Below are 21,372 nucleotides of genomic sequence, written 5' to 3'. Positions count from 1 at the left end.
TTAAACTGTGAATGCAAAAAAGTTTATTAGCATAAAAAATACATGTCCAGTAATCAACATTAAAACTGTTTCCCAGCATCATGTGTGCTCTAATTACAGATCCAGCATTTGCTCATTAGCTTTAGTTTATTAAGAAACCATACATTTTATGTAAACACATTCACAAGATGAAACTTGCAGAGATAGCATCTCAGGTATCACGTGGGCACACGTAAAGAGTTAAATAAGAGAACCAGTTACAGCAATATAAAAGTGGTCAGTGAAGCATTATACATTTGGATAAAATACTCTAGAAGAGGAAAACATAGTAGAAACTTTTGGAACATGGGAGGTAAGTAAAAAAACCCAGATTTTTTCAAAGTATAACTGAGGAGATTAATATAATTCTGAAGAATTTCCCTTAATGCTTGTATAATCCAACTAATCTAAAGAGTGTTATACATAATGATGTAATTATCTGGTTCCATGTAAGCTCTGGGTGGTTAAGTATGTTTTAATAGTATTAAAAATTGTGATATATCACACAAACACTGATTGGAAAGAAAAATGAATGTTAAACTCAGGTCTAACATTTCTAGCTGCCTTTTTGATAGCATATTAAATAGAGGTAGATGTCTAATATTAGTGGTCAAGCTATTCTAGCAAGAGCCTTAAGTGTATTATCAAGTTTTTACTTTTGAAGCCAAGCTGAAGTGGCTTCACAAACAGAGGAAAATCTTTCAAAAAGTCAGCCAGAAGACCTGTGGTGCTGATGGGAGTAGTTTCAAATGCATCTACCTACTATGAAGAGTGGAATACCTGTTCAGACCACTGTAAGGGACACCATTGCTCAAGCACTACAGCTCATGCATTCGTTTTAGCAGAAAAGTGGAAGTAAGTTTGTTCGTTTCCTATGCTTATTTCACACAAGCTGAACCATGGTTGCTCATCTGGCTGAAGACTAATCTAAGTACGACTGTAGGGTACCACGGCGGCGAATGTCGCATGTCCAGCAATGGAAACCACCTCCCAAGGAATTGGCATGGCGAATATTCACTTTAATTGTAGAAATGCCTGTAAGTGAAAAATATACATTGGAGAACATAAGAAAAGAAAAAAAAAGATTGACACATTAGGCACTGGTTAGAATTTTAAACAATGCTCAGAGGTCGCACACGGCTGCATGTGTGTCGTATGAAATATTTCATACCCATTTGTTAAGAATTCCTCTGCTCAGTAGTGACGCAACCTCTAGCCAAAGTACAGAAAGTTAGGAACATAATCTGTTTATTCCAGCCACACCCTCAGCCATATACAGTGCCGGGAGTGAGACATTGTCTGGTGTGTGTTACAATGTCCTGGTCAAAAAACAAAAACAAAAAAATCAGCCTTTGTTGTAGGAATGTGAAGAATCAGAAAAGCCAATATGCATTTAGGATTGTTTTCTACAGGTGTCTCAGGAGGAGTGATTGGAGTTTAGTAAAAAGAAAAGGAGGACTTGTGGCACCTTAGAGACTAACCAATTTATTTGAGCATAAGCTTATGCTCAAATAAATTGGTTAGTCTCTAAGGTGCCACAAGTCCTCCTTTTCTTTTTGCGAATACAGACTAACACGGCTGTTACTCTGAAACCTGGAGTTTAGTAGATACAGAATATGCTTTTTTTAAAATAGTGACTTCCTTAAAATCTGATATTCAAAATGTGCTCAGAGCTTACAACACATTTCCTTGGTGCACTGAAAGAGAAAGAGGCAGTTAAACTCATTTCCTGGGAACAAGCTGAGCTTCATTGCTGAGCTACAGTTCTGCTCACACAAAACACCAAAAGGCAGACTGAGTTCAGTGCACAGAAAACTTCTCAAGTGTGCATTCTCACTCCAGAGACTTCAATAGCTCATGAATCGGTTAGGTTTGGTTTTTTCCCTGCACCACTATAAAGTGACTGATAGCAAGTTTATGAACTGGAAATTATTTGTTCTGCAACTCAGTCAGTGAAGCTCAAGTCTGAAGGATGTATCCTTGACTCGCACCAAAAGAGCTTTATGTTTTCAAAGCACTATACAGTAACTCCTCACAGACCCTGAGAGGTCAGCAAATCCAGCCTTCTTCACTGAGGCAGGACCAAGCAAATCTAGACGATGCCTGATAGCTGTATGTCCAACCAGCTCTTAAAAACAATGACGGGGATTCTGCAACCGCCTTTGGAAGCCTATTCCAGGGTTTAGCTACCCTTATAGTTAGACAGTTCTTCCTAAAAACTGACCTAAATTATCCTTGCTGTAGATTAAGCCCATTACTTCTTCTCCTACCTTCAGCGGACATGGAGAACAATTGATCCCTATCCTCTTTATAACAGCAAGGGTGCTTTAGGTTGGACATTAGGAAAAACCTCCTGACTGTCAAGGTGGTCAAGCACTGGAATAAATTGCCTAGGGAGGTTGTGGAATCTCCATCATTGGAGATTTTTAAGAACAGGTTAGACAAACACCTGTCAGGGATGGTCTAGATAATACTTAGTCCTGCCATGAGTGCAGGGGACTGGACTAGATGACCTCTTGAGGTCCCTTCCAGTCCTATGATTCCATGATTAGTTGCCAGCTATCTCCTCACAAGTACAGAATGTGTCTCCAGTGCTTATTGTTAAGATTTAAGTTTCTGCATACCCTTTTTCAAATGTGACTGAGGTACTTGGATTCATTGACTACATCTCTTCTCTGGCAGCAAATTTTCACAGGCTGTTCCCCATCCCCTTCCTAATATGCAATAAAATTCATTTTAGATAATTAGTGTGAGTTCTCCTCTTTTCCACATGCCAGTAGTTGGAGGAATGAACTTTGCCCTGCCACAGGGTTATTCCCAGAAACCGTCACTCCTGTGACAGTTAACGGAGCTGAAATACCTTTGTCAAGTATTCTCAGCTTCTCTGAAAAGAATTCAAAAGTACACAGAATGTTTCAAACTGAAACTCTAAATTTTTAAATGGAGTTTGGCTACAAAGGATAAATAAGGCTATTGGAATGCATTGATGTTAGTTGTGTGCTCATGTTTTTTACAAAAATCTCTTTAACCACATTCATGTAAGTGAGTGGTGTACTGTAAGTAATTAAATGACCAGTTCTCACTCATGAATTCAGCAGTTGAGAGTTCTTTCATTTAAAGGTACAGTGCTATCTGTACCACCTGTTAAGAGTGCAACCTTCATTCATAGGTACAAACATAACTGACCTCTTAAGATAATCCATTTCAACCTTAGTGTGTAAACAAAATCAGGACATACCTATATTTTCAAACATCTTCTGAATTGGAGTCTCATGGGCATCCACCATCACTCGTTTTTCATCCAGCATTAAGACATTCATGGAGAGCCATTTTGAAGACATCCATAGTGGGTGGTCTAAAAGCATTAAAATGGTTCTCAGTACTGCAGTTATACATTTTGTATCGTTTTTGTGTTACACACTGAAAACCAATGTGTCTTTAAAAAGAAGCAGTAGCAGAGTGAACTCAACATACCATCTGGGATAAGTGGCAATGGAGGATGAATCACTGTCCAGCCTGCTTTCTTGAAGAATTCAATCTGAAAGATATTCAGTTTAAACACTCAGTATTTTATCACTGCCTCCCCAACTCTGTGCATCTTGTCCATGCTCTTCTTCATAGCACACCCTCCCTCTCCCCAATTTACCAAGCCACAACCCTCTCCTTATTCAAGTTCCTTCTACAAATCCACTTTTCATGTAAGCACAATTACGAATTCTTTCAAAGTTTCGTCACTAAAGTATCAGCATTAGTTTTTGTGGATTTTGCACACTACAGATATACAGCTTAAGAGAAGAGATTTCATGTAAAACAGTTCAGCCTCACTGATTAAAATGGATTTATGAACGGTAAATGGTATTTCATTGCACACTTGTAGCAGTATTTCTTTTGTATTATTGCACAAATGACTAGTTATATCATAGAATCATAGAAGGTTAGGGTTGGAAGGGACCTCAGGAGGTCATCTAGTCCAACCCCCTGCTTGAAGCAGGACCAATCCCCAATTGTTACCCCAGATCCCTAAATGGCCCCCTCAAGGATTGAACTCACAACCCTGGGTTTAGCAGGCCAATGCTCAAACCACTGAGCTATCCCTTCCCCCAATGAGACTTCTTTTTAAGGACATGGAATTTTGCAGAATAATATACTGCTATTCTTCCCATGAATCATGCTTCACAGAAAACATGGAGCAGGAATAAACTGAATCCTGGTACAGCTTATTTAACAAACAGCACCAGTCTATGGGCATTCTAGGGAATAGTTTATTTTTACTACACAATATTTACTCTAACTATACAATGTCTTCCCAAAACAAATGGACAATTTGGCTAAAGAAAACTCTTGAGATTGACAGATATTTATTAGTCCAGGACACAGAACAGCACATGCTGGAGGGTGCTTTTGCAGGATCTCCTTGCTAAAAAGGAGCTCTGCTTCTGTCCTACACGGGACTGTGTTATACCATCAATATACTCAGAGTTTTCAGAAACAAAGGACAGACATTCCCAGCAAGTGTACTTACATAAACTGACCAAGTAGCACTGCCTCCTCTTGTGGTCAGCATTATGAGAAAAAAAATCCTGCTCCTTCACCTTCCAATCTTTGTGTGCACATTCATCTCTAGTACACAGGCTTGGCAGTCTAAGCTGCAGGAAACTTTTGTGGGGAGGGGAGGGGAGGGCCTTCAAATATTGGCAACGCATCCTGGTTGTTACAATCTAAAATGCTTCTGTAAACTCAGTAACTCTTTGGGGCAGGGGCAGTCTTATCTTTGTTCTGTGCCTGTACAGTACCTGGCACAATGGAGTTCTGACTGCAGTCCCCAGGTACGAGCACATTACAAATATGTATGTTATTAAACTGAAATGTGCCCTCCTTCCCTCTGCCCTTGCACTGGTTAGAAGTATTAACCCCCAATCCTATAACAAAGGATGTGCTGGGTTTCTATGTTTGTCCTGGCTCCTTCCCTTCAAAGTATTTCTCGGGGTTATTTCACAGCTGAATGGGGAAGAGGTTTCTGAACTCTCTTCCTACTGGTACAGCTTCAGTAACTGTTCAGTAACTGTTGACAGACAAGACGACTTTTAGAATAAATACAAAGAAAAAATACCCAGCCGAAGAGCTAAGGGGTCTCTGGACCCAGGAGATGATATAAGTAACGTGCAAATGCTACAGAAGTAGAATAGCTATTTTATATATTTTCCTTGAGATTCTATGCTGCCTAATATGCAAGGGGCAACTTTCATATATTTACAGTCTACCCACATAATAAAAGGGTGAAGTTACATGTATCCCACGTGTCCTTTCTAAAGGGGGAGGAAGGAGCGGTGCGGGGAGGGAAGAGCTGAACTGGATCATTTTTGTTGTGCTCAGAGGTGGAGTTCCAATGAATTCAGATTTCAGATTTAAAAGACATTCTTCACAGCCACCCAATCACTATGCAAATCCCTGCCCTCAGATTGACTGAGGGCATCTAGCAGCTAGAGCACAAGAATTTACATGACTGAAAAAGAACCACGCGGTTATGAATCAGTAACTGCACAGCTGCCATTCACTTCAGGCAAGCTGACTGCAATATAGTTTTGTTTCTTTACCCCCATACGCTGTTACGGTCTTACCTGGTGGCACGGACGATCTGGGTTGGACAGCACAAGGCCAGGCCCAATGATGTTAAGCGTGGCATCAATGTGCATGGGGTTAGGATCCTTAAAGGACAAAGTATGCACTCTATATTCTGGTGCAAGATGTCTCCGCATCCACTCAATGCCTGAATTGTTGGTAACCTGGAAATGTGACCGATTGTAGATTTGGTTTTACCTTTATAAGCTACAACATACCGAACATTTGGTCTTGCTTACTTAAAAAATGCTAATTATTTGATATAGTTATTATAAAAACAATTTGTGCACTCACTAACAACCTATCATGTCAGCTATGCTGCGTTCTCATCTTGCATGTCAGACATCCTATTTATGTAGGATAACTTTCACTGTCAACTATACTGTTTTACCTTTAGAAAAATTCAGTAACTAAAATATAGAGAAATTATAGGAAGCAGACTGTCTACCTGGCTTCTCTGCACAAAAATATCTCTTCCAGCTCTAATGAAGTCAGCAGCATCAAAGCATGGCTCAAATTCAGTTGTCACAAATTTTCCCTGTGCAGCCAGTTTATGTCGGTCTTGTACTGAGCGGATGGGGTAATCCTGGTTGTAAGAGAGAAGACAAAGCAAACATAACAAATTTAGCCTGGTTGAATTACTAGTGGGAAAGCTTTGATGCTACACGTATGTTGGAGTTCAGAAAATAGCTGTGTTTATATTGGTATCTGGCATGTTCCTTGAAGATAAAGTGGTTTTCTTGTTTTTGGAGTGAAAACAAAGAAAGCATGAATGAGGATCATTGGCGTACACCTTCAAGTAGCTGGAGTAATCAGCAGCTTATTAACTGCATTCAGGAACAGGTGGTGCTTTAAATAAAGAAATACAGTCAGTTGTTGCATACAAAAAATGGACTGCCCTTGACGGTGGTTCTCTCTGGACTGAGATTACCAAACTTTGACACAGGATGTGGCTCAGTTAACAAAAAGCCCTTGTGTAACTGCCAGCCTAACAAATTGTTGCACACACTGTGTGAGTAAATAGATTGCAGGCTTAAAAGTCTAACAAAGTTGCACTTTGTGCTTTTGTCACATTTTAGAATGGAGAAGTCACAACCCCCTAGCCAAACACACAATACTTTAACCTAGAAGGTAAGACCTTCTGAGATTTTTTAAATACTTATAGCATCAGAGAGATATAGTACCATTAAAAACAAATCATGTGAAACTACCCAGAGTGGGCACCAAAGTGCTGATGCCTTTGCTGAAAGACAGAATATGCCGCAAAGAACAAAAGAAGCTGAATAAATATGTTTTGAAATATGCTGTGAGGGCTGTCTAATCCAGCTCTGGCAGGCCACTAACACTGAGAAAGTGCCACCCCACAACCAATCTTACCTACTACAAAGAGGCAGAAGGTAAAAGATTTCTCTTCTGTAGTCAGCCCCGGAATATTCAGGACTTTAGATAGCTACCAACACTGTGAAAGCTAGTATGTAAAACTGCCTAGAAACTGGCCTTTGGTGGGGTATAAAGTAGAAAGAGTCATTGCAGAACTTTGAAGGAAAGCAGCTGCATGCTATGTATCCACTGACTTCTGCTGTATTGTAACTGCAGTAAAGGAGGGCTTACACCCTAAATTAAGATAGAATTCCTTGAGTTTGAGATTTAAGTCATTACACAAAACTCAAAAAGAAAATTATTTCAAAAGTCCCAACCAATTTCTTCAGCAAAGAATATTTTGATAAGCGTTTTAATTTTGAACATCTTTCACCTTAATGAACAGAGAAGGGGCCAAAGAGTCTTCAATAATGGAAAATACAACGGATTGTTCTAGCTGATAAGTGTTAAGGACAAGGCCTGGTTAACTTTAAAAAGGAAAAGAAATTCTTTACTTATCACAACAATATGACCTGATATTTTAAATCAAGTCTGCAGATTTTAGAAGTCTAGATTACTTTTCACCACTTATGCTATTTTTTACATTTCTCCCCCTTTGGATAATGAAAATAGACTGGTTCACTTATTTAGCTATAACCACTGTCAGTTTCACATCTGGTTCTCACTTAGGGCAGCTCTTGCTACGGAGTTTGGGCTAGGAACACTGCATGAGAACATTTAAGCCCCATTTAAGCCTCACCAAACTTCCCACACACAATAAACCTACAATACTGATTTTTTTTTATTTCAACATTAAAAGAAATATGTTAATAGTTTTGTAAAGTTTCCCAAACCTAAACTGGAGGCTGAAACTAGCCAAAGCAAATTTTGTGAAAACGTCCCCTGACGTTATGAAGACAAGGTGAGAGTGATACCTGGTCATAGAGTTCATCGGCCATTGTGGGTTTGGGTGCAGTTGTCCATTTGGCACCCCGGTGGAAGTAGTCTTTGATGACTGGCCTGTATGCTCTGTATTCAAAGAAACGAGCACGCCAAGCCATTGGTGCTTCGATAATTTCATTTCCAACTACCAACAAGATGTCTCTTGGCATGGCAGCATACATACCTACAAGGAAAAAAACACATTAGAACTGATTAGGCTATTGGGACAGTTATTTCAGCCTAGGGATGCATGTCTACAACCGAGACAATCACTGCACTCCTGAATGAACTCACAGGAAAATGATAAAAAGACTAAAACACTATTGCCTGTGAATGAACACTTTTCACAAAGCGACCACTCTATGTCTGACCTATCAGTCCTCATACTTAAAGGAAATTGGCACAACACTTTCAGAAGACAAGCCTGGAGCTTAAATTCATAACTTTGTTAGACATTAAAATCATGGACTGAACAGAGAATGGATTTATGGTTTATTACAACAATCTGCAACCCACCAATCCCCCCTTTTTGTCCTATGACTGCAAAGGTGTTAATGGGCCACTCTACCTTGAATGATCCCTTAGAATACATGCTAACTACTTACGCTAAACAATCCTTTCCCAGACCTGAAGCAGAGCTCCATGTGGCTTGAAAGCTTGTCTCTCCTCAGCAGAAGTTGGGTTGGATAAAAGATTACCTCACTGCTCTGGGACTGACAACTATACTGCGTGCTACAGGCAAGAATGTCTATTATTTTAAAAAAGACAAGATTGTTTAAAAAATAAAAAATAAACTTTTAAAAATCTTCTGTTACCACACCTAAAATTACTAGAATTGAAAGATTAGAGAAACGTTTCTCAGATCTTTCAGTTTGTTCACTTTCTCCATTGGATGGCACTGTGGGCCGTCATTTTGTTACTGTTGCCCCTATTTGTGTGGGCTTTCAAACAGCCACAAAGAATTTTTTTTAAACCATAAAAATTGGAAGGGCAATTCCTGATTATTTTCCCCATTTTTCCCCAATGGCAGTGTCCCTTTAAACCAGATAGCACACCTCACTGAGGTTAGCAATCTGAAGTTGCCCAAAGCCTGTTTCATTACCAAATCAAAGCTACCCACAATCTACAAATGTCCAAGGTATCACTGGGTTAATGCAACTTAACTGGGGTAATTATTAACGAACTTCCCCAAATGCCTAATTTAAAACATTTAGGTGAGAGAGAGGGGTTCGCCCCTTTTATAAAAATAGAAAAATGGAAGAGAGAAGTGAAAGATATTGAGGAATTACACTTGAGTAAGTGGTGAGCACAAACTCCAAATTAAAAATGCTAGACAATTTTTCTAACAAGGAAGTCAGTATAACATACCAAACCAGACCACTAAAGCACCATCAAAAGAGGTGACCAGTTCAGAAGACAATCCTACTCTACTGCAGGAAGATGGACAAAACCTTTTACAAGAAAAATCATTTTCCTGTCTAAGATGCTAGGAGTTTTCCCTGTCACTCCCTGATTCCTGAGAAATATTGGTTTAAAATAGAAACAAAACAAAAAAATAAATCTAAGGACACATTTGACATTTAAAATAATGAGAGATCCTGCAGCTCGGTCACCACTAACAGCAAGTGGTGCAAGAGTTTCACCTATTTGTCATTTTGATCCATGTTGTAAGCAGTGTTTAGATTTCATAGAAGCTCTTCAACTAGAGGGGGGATCTCAAAGGCCTGCTAGCCCATCCCACAGTAAAATGGAAAGGATCTAACTCCTTGGTCTAGGTGCCCAAAAGATATAGTGTAAGTACCTCAGCTGGAGATTGCTATTTACCTGTAGACTCAAAGTCAGGTGTTTTATATTTGACTGACCAGTCAATTGGCTCAGGCCTCTTAACAATTACTCCTTCCATTTTCAGAATATTGCACATTTCTTCAATTTCAGCAATAGCCTTTTTCAAGTGATCTCTGGGGAAGCTCTGTCCTCCAAACTTCTGATAGAATCCCCAGTTTTTTTCGTATGTGTTGGCCTGAAAATAAAAGACGACAGAAGTGGCCATAAGAACGCTGCGATATTTGGTTATACTTTATATAGTGCAGTTGATTGTGGTATTTACACATTACTGTTCTTGTGAAAGGTTTCTCAACCTTGTTTATCTATTGACGCCACATTTGCCAACTCATATCCCTCATCTGTGCCTCAAAAAGCTTTGCAGCTATTTCTGCAGTACTTCCGAGGAGGCACAGAAGGAACTGTCAGTGGTTTACAGGACCCTCTAGCATCTAGGGACTCGAGACAAGGGAATAGGAGAAGGCTCATGACTGCCGATAATGCCACTAGGACAGGAGTTGGCAGCACTTAACACGTGTGTAACATTTTAAATACTATTTGTGTGTACAATTGATGTGGTTTGTGCATCTATGTTCTATGGCCTGCCATTTGCACACGTCAGTTCTTGAAAAGCATATGTGCTTCCGTGAAGACCACTTTTTGGCAATCTGCCTCTGAATGGCCAGTGAGGTGTGTGGCTCAGCCAACAGTTACATCTGTCTCTGGAGTTAAATTTCAGTAGTACATGTTGAGAAGGTTCAGACATCCAGAAGATAAATAGCTCCAACACCAGTTACAGTCTGCATGTACTGTCTGCTGCCAAGATTAAGAGATCTACAAATAGCAGAAAGAGACCTGAGAATAAAAGTGGCCTGGAATGTGAGAAGAGCATAAATTTCTTCACAACCTGCAAGTTCAGCGTTTATCTTTCAGAGAGAATTTTCAAGCTATTTCATCCATTCATCTTACACCTCTTTATACAGATGTGTCCACTCCATGTGACCTTATTACTTGTCACCATAAAAGGAGACCAGTAATCTAAGTCGAGAAATACTTCCCTCTACTCAGAAAGCGTTCCCCTCAGAGTGACCTCCAGAGCCAGCGCTAGGCATAAGCCTACTAAGCAATTGCTTAGGGCCTGAGCAGATCAAGGGACCCACTACTTGCTTTTTATTATAAGAACCTGCCTTTTTTCCTATGGGGGGAGGGAGCAAAAATATTCCTGCTTAGAGCCCCCAGTGGGCTAGCACCACACTGGCTGACCTCACTGGTTGTCCTGACTAAAGCCACATACCTAAGAATAAATAAATCCATCTGTGCGTTATGGCAACCTGAGTTCAGTCATGATGCTTTCATCCACACCATCTGTTACCATTTTTCATTTTACAAACATCTCTCAACCCGCATGCCTGAAATCTAAGATTCTCTCAGAGTAGGAGCATTAAGACAGCACCAAGACTGAGGGTTTTGAAAAAATATTCACTCCACTGAAAGAAAGAACATAGTATTGGGATTCACTTTTCTTTCACATATGCAAACACTTGTGTCTGCTACAGATGGGGGCACTCTGTACATGTGCAAAAACCAAAGAACTGCTTTGAAAAGCTGTAGTGGCAGTTGTCTGTGTGAACAAAGACTTGAACCCTACGTGAGTGCAAAATGAAGTGACATCCTTCTAAACTGCTTTTTTATTATTACTTAACATTTATTCTCCAGCATTGCCCAAATGCCCATGTCAAGACAGGGGCCTCATTATACCAGACACTGTGCAAACACATCAGACATGTAACTCCACCCTGAAGAGTTTATAATTTAAGAAGGCCCAACAGACAAACAGTCATAGAATGACCTGGAGGGGAAATGCCAGTGGTACAGGTTTTGTTACTTGTTTCAGTGATTTACTGTGCTCCCCTCTACCTTGTTCACTCCACAGAAATTTTTACTTTACTTTTAATTTTATTTTATTCCATTCAGCCACCACATCTCAGTCTCTCACTTCAGTACTGTCATGAACTAGTTCTGTTGATGTCAGGGATTCTGAAAGCGTCCTGAGGGCTGATAGTTGGCTCCCGCAGTGGGGCAGAAGGGGATTTATGCCCATACTTTGGGGAAAGAAAAGTGTTCTGGAGGGGGAAGGAGCAGGTTAATTCACTTCCGCTTGTCAGACCCAGATTAACACAGACACTATAGCCATGTGCCTGGAGCCCCTGAGCCTGTGATGATTTTGAAGTCTCAGCTTTCATTTTAGAAGGATTATGTTTCTAGCCCTCACGATGGTGAAAAAAAGCTAGAAAACATGACCAGAGGATCACTGGTGCTGTGGTCTGCCTCAGTCTGCAAACAGCCAGAAACAACAGCTATGAGGGGTGTGAACTGCCCTACTGATCTAACAAGGCTGTTAACTCTGAAACCCACTGCTCCGAGAGGACTGCCTACGCAGTAAGGGACTGTATGTATGGGGCCCTCACAGCTGCCAACCCATTGTGGCTCTTCTGGAGTGGCGTCAGGAGAGGTCACGCAGAGAGGAGTAGATGGAAGCTGGGACCTCCCTCCTCTGCAAGAGGCTCCAGCTCCCCTGCACACAGGGAACGATGTTCATGGGATACCACCGGCCGGCCTGCCTGACCAGGAGTGACAGTGAGCCCTCCTCAACAGTCCCTACCACTGCCTCCCCAAGGAGCAGCAGCAGCAGGGCCACAGCAGGCGGGGTACAGCCTGGAGGTGGGGCTGTGACCACACTGAGGGGGATAGGCAATGGTGCCCATCGGAGGCTTGCCAGACTGACTTTAGCCCACCCTGCCGCTCGACACTCTGCCTGCCTACTTACTCCTGCCATGGTCCTACAGCAGTGAAGGAAAAAATCCAGCCACTCACAAGGAAGTTTTAAAATTCTATGTGTCCAAACACACTACTCAGTTCCCGGGTATGGAAGGGACAGAGGCCTCTGCAGGGCCACCCTACCCACTGGTTCAAGCAGCTCCTCTTGCTTCCTTTTGTGAGCAAAGCTATTTTCTTTTCCAGGCAAGGTCTGGGTAATTTGATCACCTCTCAGACTTTACCAGCTGTTCAGAAGACACGTGTTGATCATGTGAAGTGCTCAGCATTCCAATGGAATCCAGTTCAGTTAACAAGACAAGTTTGTCATACAGGATACATGCAAGTTATTTCCAGAGCCACCAAGAATATATCTGGGTACAGTGAAGACTAGAAAGTCCTTGCCCCTTTTCCCCCTGCTATACATTGTCTCACTGTTTCCCTCTCTCCCCTTCCCAAGAAATAACAGAACAGACCTATGAGCATGGATCACCACACTGATAGCATAATCTGGTTACAAAACTGTCTTAACCAGCCTAGATTACCCTAGTGTAAAGATGATCCTGTATTGACCCACACACCACCCCTACTCTGAGCATAGCTGGGGAAAAGAGTGCATGGCAGGAATGTCACTATATCACAATGACTCTGGGCTGAGATTTCAGTCCCTGTGAAAACTTAGAGCAGTCTGAGGGCTGCTCTGATTGCACAGGGAGAACAGCTGGCAGGGCAGCACCAGAATTGGAGACGAGCAAAGAGCTTTAGAATGTCTTTGCACAGCACCCCATGACTTGTGCTCTGTTGTACCTGAGAAATTGACCAAGTGCTTTTAGAATGTTTAGGTGCACTTTGCACACTTCTGCATAGTCCTCTGCCTTCTCCCAAAGCTGGCCACAACACTGAGTCCTCTGATACCATCAGGCAGCGCCCGTTCTAGGGATGGGTGATCAGGGGAGTTGTCCTGGGCACCAACTTCCAGAGGATGCCATCACACCACTGCGCTTTTTCTCCCTCTGCTCTGATTGGCCAGCCATTTTTGCTCAGCTCTGATTGGTCAGCTTCCCCCCTTCCCTGCCCAGCCTCCTTCCTCCTCCACTGATTGGCCAGCCTAGTGCAGGTTTTGGGAGGGAGTGTGGGTTGGCTCAGCCACTAGGCGGCGGGGGCCCACAAACACATTTTTCTGCTCTAGCCAGCAACACAGCTAGAGCCACTCCTGCCTTCAAGTCCAGTCAGACATTGTTTCCTGCGAGCTACACTGATCTTTATGCTTCTCATGATACAGCTCAAGAAGCAAGAAATATGGTTCATAGGCAGGACAATCTCAATAACCATACCAGAGGAACTTGAATAGCTTCTGCCTCCTAACCTCCTCTGCATCCCCCCTCTTTCACACTCACCTGGGTACTGACAAAGATTTCACTGTTGGAAACAAGGCATCCCACGAAGTTTTGAATCTAGCCTTCCTGGGAGACTGCGGCCATCTTAAGTACATGGGACCCTGGATTCTGCCTTCTATCACCAGCCTTGCCTGTTCACATTTCCCTTCCCTGCTACTATGTTTGAAATGGGAGAGTAATACTTGTGCTAGCCATATTGCAAGACAGGTGACAGATATGCAGATGAAGCAGCTATACCTTCTTACTTCTGGCTACCTACATAAAAGCTAGGATACTTCAGTAGAGCCTGAAAGAGTCATGGCTACAATGTTAAAAATGTTACCAAAACGCTATTAAACTGCCCTATTTTTATTTCACACTGTCAGAACCTGTTTAAAAAGAAGCTCTATCCTTTCTAAGCATCTTGCTTCTACCAGATTTAGTGATGTCAGAGCCAACATTTGACATCACTTCCTGTGTAGTGAACTGTGGTTTCTAATCATGGTATTGTGACCTCACTAATGACTCCAGCTGGTTAAATTTATATTTACTTACCTGAGAAGCAATAAACGGGAAGTACATTACTGGTGAAAGTCTATTATAAATATTCATATTTAGCAAAGAAAAGGAATACAATTTAGTACATTTCATATGTAGTTATGTATTTGATGTAAAATTAATGTTCTCCAGTCATATGTTCAAACTAGATTAAGAGAGACATTCCATAAAGAGGAAAGAGACTCATGTCAAAATAATGCAGAAGCTTGTTAATACAATATTTTATAATTAGCACAAAGTGAAATCTTTCTTCTCTACTTAATAAAGATACATCAGAGAGCTGTAACAAGGCCTCTTTACTAAGAATTCATTATTTTCACAAAATATACTACAAAACATTTACTAGCATATGCTGAAGTATAAAATACTTGTAGGGTTCAAATATTAGTTTAAAACTGAATTACCACATGTGACCACATCCAGGATGTGAGGAGTTTTTGGTTTTTTTTAAGTTCACAAAGGATCTCCCTGTTATTAGTGTGAATTAGCAAATCTGTCGTATTACCCTTCTAATGCTATCCCAAATGTGGCACTGATGCTTATGGAGATCCTTCCACATGCTTTATACCACCCAGGTGCTCATTCAGTGCCAGCTCTAATTATATTCATCTCAGACATGTAGCGGTACCATGCTTCTATTCATTCTTTCCTCCTTCTTAGGCCATGCACATCATTTACAGATTACTGCCAAAAGACCGACGTGAATGCCAAAAGCAAGCCTCACAAATTGCAATAGGATACAGTGACTACCGCCAGGGTTTACTGCACAACTATTTCAAATAAGTAGTTTGCATGAATATTTGAGACACAGTATATCACCAGCTGAACTGCAGTGAGGAAAGAAAAACTATAGAAGCAAAATACATGTGCATAAATGTGTCTTACTTGGGAGTTCTGTATTCGCTCACTAGACATGTTCCAGATACTCTTGGAGTTTTCCCACGTGGGTTATAAGCCCCCTGTCTTCCCTTTGCAGAGTAGTCTCATTACACTATACTTTCAATTTCTTGAAGGTAGCAGTGTTATGAAAGTTGCCTATGTTCTATGGGGACTTGTTTAAATACATGGAACTATGATGCTTTTCAGAATAACAGGCCAATGAATGCTTCCAACAACATACAGTATGTATGTCTGCACTTCCTCCAGAGAATTTAGTACTTTAACCAAAGATGTGAAATTTTTGAGTTATGGATGAAATTCTATACTTGACATACCTCACTATGCTATAGATATTGCAGCTGACACATGGGGAAAATTGTTCACTAAAACTAAATGCTCAAGCAAGCACCAGAACTGGATTAAAATGTAGTAGCAACAGCAGCACGTATTTTAATATTTACCAGCCTTAGAAATACAGTAGTTTTAATGAAGTTAAGGGGATTTGGCAAGTGTTAAGAGGATAGAATTTTGCCCATAATATCAGAAGTCAGCAACAAAGCAAGACAAAACTTTTCTTCATGCCCTTTAGAGTTCCTTCATGACATCTAGATATGACCTCAGATGTTTTTAAAATACACTGTTGTCTGCTTTTTCTTTTACATTATAAATAGCATGTTCTGATTTCCTTCTTTTCCTGGAAGACTGGGAATCTTTTGGAGGGCCAGAAATGGGATATCAAAACTGGAAGATGAAAAGCTGGAAGCTGCTGCTCTCCCTGGATGAAATCCAGGCCCCATTCAAACCAATGGCAACATTTCCATTAACCAGTCAGTGGTGCCAGGGTTTTACCCCAAGTGTCCACATGATAGGAGACAGGGGTAGTGAATGAATCTTATGTTTGGAGGTGGGGAGGAGCATTCTTTACAGTTCTCCTGAAACCTGATGGTCTAATCTCTAAACTGCATTTCTGGAAGATTAAAAACCTTTTCATTCCACTTTCAGAATAAGTAAGTGAGCAGAAATCCTGTTAGAAGTTTGGCATCGCAGTAGTTTAATTCCTCTTTTTAAAGCATTTCAGTTCATTTGTAATTAAGGGAAGATTTTAAACTTATACACCAAAAAATAAGTTGAAATAAAGCACCTGAAAATAGAACTAAATTTGAGAGCCAAGGGTTAGATCATGTTTGTTCTGCAACCTTAATTCAAAATACACTTGGAAAACAGACGTTTCCATACATTGTTGTATCTACTGTCTGGGATTTCCAGTGAAGAGCTTTCTATTTAAATAAAACAATCATCCTAACTTGCAGATAGAACTTTATACTCTGTCTCAAAGCCTACAGTGTCAGTGGCCAGACTGGCTATGACTATAAGCCATGCACTCAGCCAGAAGGAACAGAAGGCAGATGCACCTGCCCAGAATAATCCTCCTCCTCTATGTTTTCATCTGGCCTAACTTATACCGCAGAAACTGCTTTACTAATTCTACTAGGGAGTACGTCAGAACAGAAGTAGGATCAAAACCCGAAGCCACACTACTGAAAAATACTGAACTTTTATGTACACAGATCTGGATGCTGCCTGAACCCTTACCACATGGCTGTTTTGAAGACAGTACATATAACTCCAGTATGATGCCCTGGCTAGTCCAGAATCAGGAAGTAAACGAGAACCTAATTACACTGGGTTATAGTAACAAGCAAGTGGTAATACAGGTGTTGATTCTTAGCACATGCCTTTGGCCAAAGAGCAAATGAGGGTCATCAGTAGAAGAGAAGAAAAAGGTAGCTTTCGAACTTTCTGCAACCTTAGTTCATTTTCAGACTGTGCACAAGAGACTTGAATAATGCACATAATAATCAAGTTAAAAATTGCCACAATTTTTATCAACTCTAGAATTTGAGTTAAAAAATGTAGTCGTTCTAGTAGCAGCACGTTGGTTAAACACTGGTATTAAGGTATTTTGAACTCTACTTTTAAACTTATTTTTGTTAACTCTGTATGTACTCATGTACCTGAAAACTAAAAGATGTTATACATAAAAAGGCATTTTAGTTTTTTCAATATAAGAATTTTACCTTAACCTCCACAGAAAAAGGAGGGACATAGGCATTTTCAGCTCTCCCCACAATTACTTCCTCCAGGGGGTCCCATTCATTGTATGAGCAGACAGGGCAGTCCTCGGGAACAGGGGCAGTGGCCTTATTGTCATCAACAGCACAGGAATTCTGGGAGGCGGCAGCTGCCTGGGTGCTCTGGAAAGTTCGCTGCACCCATCCTGTAAAGGATCTTCCAAGCTTAAGGGGGGGAGGAACAAATCAGCTCTAACACACAACTCTATTACAAAAATAAGAGGAGGATTAAGTACCCAGTGTATTTTACAGAATATTTTCAGTGCACTTTGCTTTACCCAAAAGGCTTTTTACACCATAAAGGTTCTTTATTACCACAGTAATCTTAAAGGACATTTCACCTTTAAAGGAAAAAACACCCATGTTAGACAATGGTTAACTGTTTAATGGTCAAGCTTCAACAGTTACAGCTAATTTGGCCCCCTCTAGGTTCATAGAGGCAGGAACAGGAGCGAAGAATGGGGCAAAGTTACTTTTGCAACAGCTGCTATTGTACCTGTTTCACTCATTTGGATTGTATGTGCCCTGCAGAACTGGGGACGACTGGGAATGTAAAGTACTGGGATTTGGGCACAATACAAATAAAGCTTTTCAAAGCTGGAAGTGAAATTGTAGCAAGTTAAGCATATTCCATTAATTGTGTTACTTCCACATCAAAACGTAGACTATTGTAGCTTGAAAACAGAAAGAAAAATTTATAATCTGAAAAACTAGCTCCCCACCCTCCAAAGATTTACATAGAAACTTCAGTCACATTAGCCTGGACCCTGCATACTAAAGTTTAGCTGGCACTAATACCTGGCTCTCCTAGATTCCCACTGCCTCTCCCCCATGCTCACAGTGCTCTAAGCAATTCCCTAGCCACCTAAACCCCACTAGTTGAACTAGTCCCCTGGATGGATTCCCAGAGCCCCAGCTGTTCACTTACCAGCTGCTAGCCAGCCAGTCGGTCTATTCCTGCCATAGCAAACACACAAAATGTGGCAAAGCCTGCGGGGAGCTGCTAATGTTCACACACACCCCATTACAGGGTGGGGGGTCTGGGTGGCTGCTGGATCAGCACAACCCCTCCTCAGCCCAAGGCACCATGCAGGGTGGGAATCAGGCTCCCAGCTCCAGCAGGCAGCAGGGTCATTGCCTTGCTGCTGGTTATGCCAGGTTGCTCCAGACCAGGTTAGCTCAGCGTAAGGCTCTGGTCCAGGGTCTTCTCTCCCTAAATTGAGTAGCTTGGCCCCCGCAGACAGCGAATGGAAACAGGGCTCTGCTCAAGGACCGGGAGCCCCAGTGATAACCAGGAGGGCTCTGCCCAGCTGCTAAGGGGAGAAAGGAGGCTTCCTCCCAGCCAGAGAGATGTGGCTTGTATAACAACCATGAACCAGCTGGGTTCAAGGGGAGCGCTCACTGCTCCTACTATGCATACCATGCTAGCACCCCCAAATAACCCACCCAGAGCCCCCTTCTGCACCCCCAATAACCCCAGGATGGCTCCGTAACCCCTAGTGCATCCTTCTGCACCCCCACCAGAGGCCCCAAAGTACCCCTCCTGCACCCCATATAACCCCCAGTAACCCCATAGTCCCCTCTTCTGCACCCCCAATAACCCCAGGGCAGCTCCAGTAACCCCTAGTGCCCCCCTTCTGCACCCCCACCACAGCCCCCAAAGTGTCCCCTTTGCACCCTGAATAACCACACAGCACCCCCAATAACCCCCTAGTGCCCCATTCTGCACCCCCAATAAATCCCAGCATGCCCCCAGTAACCCCACAGTACCCACTTCTGCACCCTCAGTAACCCCAGGGCAGCACCAGTAACCCCTAGTGCCCCCTTCTGCACCCCCAATAACCCCAGGGCGGCTCCAGTGACCCCTAGTGCCCCCTTCTGCACCCCACCACAGCCCCGAGAGTGCCCCCTTCTGCACCCTCAATAACCTCCTAGTGCCCCCTTTTGCACCCCCACCAGAGCCCCCGCAATAACCCCCTAGTACCTCCTTCTACACACACACCCCCAATAACCCCCACCTATCGCCAGGGCAGCCCCAGACAGCACCCGGTCTGACTCTGCACACACGGCCCACCCAGAGAGCCGCCTCTGCACCCCCAGCTCACACCCCGCACCGCGGTCCACAGAGCGAGCGCCCGCGCCCCCCGGGCTCTGCCCTGCAGCAGGGGGGGGCTCGGTACCCACCCGGGACCCGATGTAATGCGCCGCCTCGGCCCCCCTGCTCCCTCCGCGCAGGCACCGCACTCGCAGCATCGCTCCGCAGCTGGCCCCGGGAACGAGCCCAGCCCAACCCTTGCGCAGCGCCCGGCGAGGGACCGAGCCGCTCCCCGCGGCCTTTATAGCGGCTCCCCCACCCTCCCGCCTCCCGCTCCCTCCCTATTGGCTGCCGCGGGGCCGCTGTCAGCAGAGCGCCCCCCGGCTCCTTCCCTTTGTGCAGCCGGGCTGCAGAAGGGGACGCAGAAGAGGCCCCCTCCAACCTTCCCTGCCAGCCCCAGGGCACATCCCTTTGGCCCAAGCACTAACAACACCGTCTCCTTAGTCACTAGGGTGCTTGATGCTCTCCCAAGATGAAAGGCAGCCCCTGTGGTCAATGTCATCCAGCCCCTTAACGATCCTTATTGTTGCTCTCTATGGTGTCTTCCCCACAGCTTGGTTGACAATACATTGGTCTGTTTCACTTCAACTAGCGAGTCCAGGCCAAATATTTTGATGGGGGGGGGGGGGGGGGGGTTGGAGGGAAGAGGAGGAATCTCGGGTCTGTTTTCACGCTGCTCCTCTTTGCAATTTCATACACTTTCCAGAAGTCTCTCACGCTAGTCTCTGCCCGATCAGCTAATACCAGTGCTCTTACTTAGAGCTGTCCCGTATAATGGAGGATTCTGAGATTTCAAATATATTTGTTTTTGGTCTAATTAGGAACAAAACCCCAAAAGGCTGAAATGCTCTGCAAAAGAAAATTCGGGGGGGGGGGGGGGGAACTATTTTGGATTGATCTAAAGTTTTCATTTTTACAACACTGAAATGTTGTTTTGATTTCTACTTTACATCATACTATAAACAATGCAAAAATAAATGCTTTCAAAACAAAAAGTTGTTTCAAAGGGAAAAATTGAAATGTTTCATTCCAGGAGTGTCAGGAAGTTTTGCCACCATTTGAACTCTCTCTCACCAAAACAAAGTTGTGGAAAAATCAACACAATATCACAAAGCTTTTTGATTTCAACAGAACTGTTACCTCAAAGTTTTTCCCTCCAACTCTCCATTTCGTCTCTTGTCACCTGTAATTCTCACCTGACCTGATGACATTCTTTTGCAGGTCCTCACTCTTCAAGTTTACACAAGACAAGTTAAATTTTAAATCTTATTTGTTTTTGCCTTCCAGAAGAGAAGATCAGATTTGGCAAAAAAAGTCCCCCCCCCCCCATGTTATTTTGCAAAAGTAGTATGAATCTCCATCCTTCTCTCACTCTTAATCCCTTGACAGTGTCTCTTATTTACCAGGGCATGACCTAATACATGTTCCCTCCACTCTATGCCCTCTTGTCTCTCCTAAGCCTCATCTACACTATAAAATTTTACCTTGTTCGGACATGGTTCTGAACAAATGAGTTTACTGATGTGATACTGAACATGACTTAGGCCCCAATTCAGCAGAGCACTTAACCACATGAGTAGTCCCTTGAAATCAATGGCCATGTCAACACTAGGAAAAAAGTTTACATACATTACAAATAAATCTAATATGCTAAAATCCAGCAGAGACAAGTCAGTTATAGTTTTAAGATGTGCTAGCTAATCAAGGTAACATGATTTACCTCCACCAGATAGAAAAGGAGTACTTGTAGCACCTTAGA

The 21,372-nt window shown here is 42.6% G+C and overlaps 1 protein-coding gene across 1 annotated transcript; it reads right to left on the bottom strand.

Annotated features, from left to right (window-relative positions):
- GATM (glycine amidinotransferase) lies at nt 1-19,852 on the bottom strand. The gene is made up of 9 exons (XM_037911330.2): nt 19,703-19,852; nt 17,465-17,683; nt 9,763-9,958; nt 7,932-8,122; nt 6,086-6,223; nt 5,637-5,801; nt 3,493-3,556; nt 3,257-3,373; nt 1-1,053 (listed from the first exon to the last, which is right to left on the bottom strand). The coding sequence occupies exons 1-9, from the start codon at nt 19,769-19,771 to the stop codon at nt 941-943; spliced, it is 1,272 nt and encodes a 423-aa protein (XP_037767258.1). The 5' UTR covers nt 19,772-19,852; the 3' UTR covers nt 1-940.
- Between the last annotated feature and the right edge of the window lie 1,520 nt (nt 19,853-21,372).

This window comes from Chelonia mydas, chromosome 10 (assembly GCF_015237465.2).
Source record: "Chelonia mydas isolate rCheMyd1 chromosome 10, rCheMyd1.pri.v2, whole genome shotgun sequence".
Lineage (NCBI taxonomy): Eukaryota > Metazoa > Chordata > Testudines > Cheloniidae > Chelonia > Chelonia mydas.
The sequence above is the reverse complement of the archived record's forward strand: the minus strand, read 5'-3'. Positions and strand labels throughout refer to the sequence as shown.